The sequence below is a fragment of the Penaeus monodon genome, chromosome 22 (genome assembly GCF_015228065.2).
Source record: "Penaeus monodon isolate SGIC_2016 chromosome 22, NSTDA_Pmon_1, whole genome shotgun sequence".
Lineage (NCBI taxonomy): Eukaryota > Metazoa > Arthropoda > Malacostraca > Decapoda > Penaeidae > Penaeus > Penaeus monodon.
The window spans coordinates 27,215,544-27,216,375 of record NC_051407.1 but is presented as its reverse complement, the minus strand read 5'-3'; the positions used below and the strand labels follow the sequence as shown (position 1 = coordinate 27,216,375).

Below are 832 nucleotides of genomic sequence, written 5' to 3'. Positions count from 1 at the left end.
AATCTTATCATCACCACATTTATAGAATCCACTTCTAATGGATTATATGACACTTTAATAGATAAAAAAATATACAAAACAGGCAAAATTACCTGGATTCTGCCATCATAGCTGCAGCTTGTATCAGCAATTGTGTCTGGTGGTCTGAGTTGTACGCTCGTGCATATGCAACATTGTCTAAGACATCTGCACCATTGAGACCAAATTTATCTGCAACTGCAAGGAGACGCTCAGGTCTGAAGGTTCCCTCTGTGTCGATATAGAGGCACTTCCCTTCTCCACCACCCATTTCTAAAGGCAGCTGCAAAAAAATAAAATATTAGACAACGATCTTATTATAAATGATAAATATTCATGAATACCTGGCAAGCTTAATACCTTATTGCACAGCAAATCATACATGCTTTTATTCTGATGTCTTTTTCTCAATGATAATCAGCTAACCTTCTCCCCAAGACTTTATCAACCAATTTCACACATTTCTTCCTCGTTCTTATCTCTCAGTACATCTCTCATATCTCTCAATATTTTCCAGAAAAAAAACATAGCTCTACATGAAGCTATGTACCCTGACAAATTATACACACTGAAAATCATTACAAAACACCAACTAAATACAATACACTAATCAAGATAAAATCATTATCCCCAACTCAAACCTGGCAGGTGACAGCTAAGGTGTGGCAGAGCTGGGTCTTCCCTGTTCGGAATTCACCAAAGATCTCGGTGATGGAACCTGTTTCTATTCCTCCACCCAGTAGTTTGTCTAATTCTTTAGACCCTGTTGTGAGCTGAAAAGTAATGTCTACTGTTAGTTTCTTATTTGTATTGA

At 37.3% G+C, this 832-nt stretch overlaps 1 protein-coding gene across 1 annotated transcript in view; it reads right to left on the bottom strand.

The window, feature by feature from the left end:
• Window positions 1–832, bottom strand: part of LOC119587060 (DNA repair protein RAD51 homolog A-like) — a gene marked incomplete at its 3' end in the record, with an annotated part of 4,787 nt that overhangs the window by 1,532 nt on the left and 2,423 nt on the right. Inside the window, 2 exon segments of the mRNA XM_037935808.1 lie at window positions 93–301; window positions 660–791. Of these exon segments, the coding sequence (XP_037791736.1) occupies window positions 93–301; window positions 660–791 (341 nt within the window).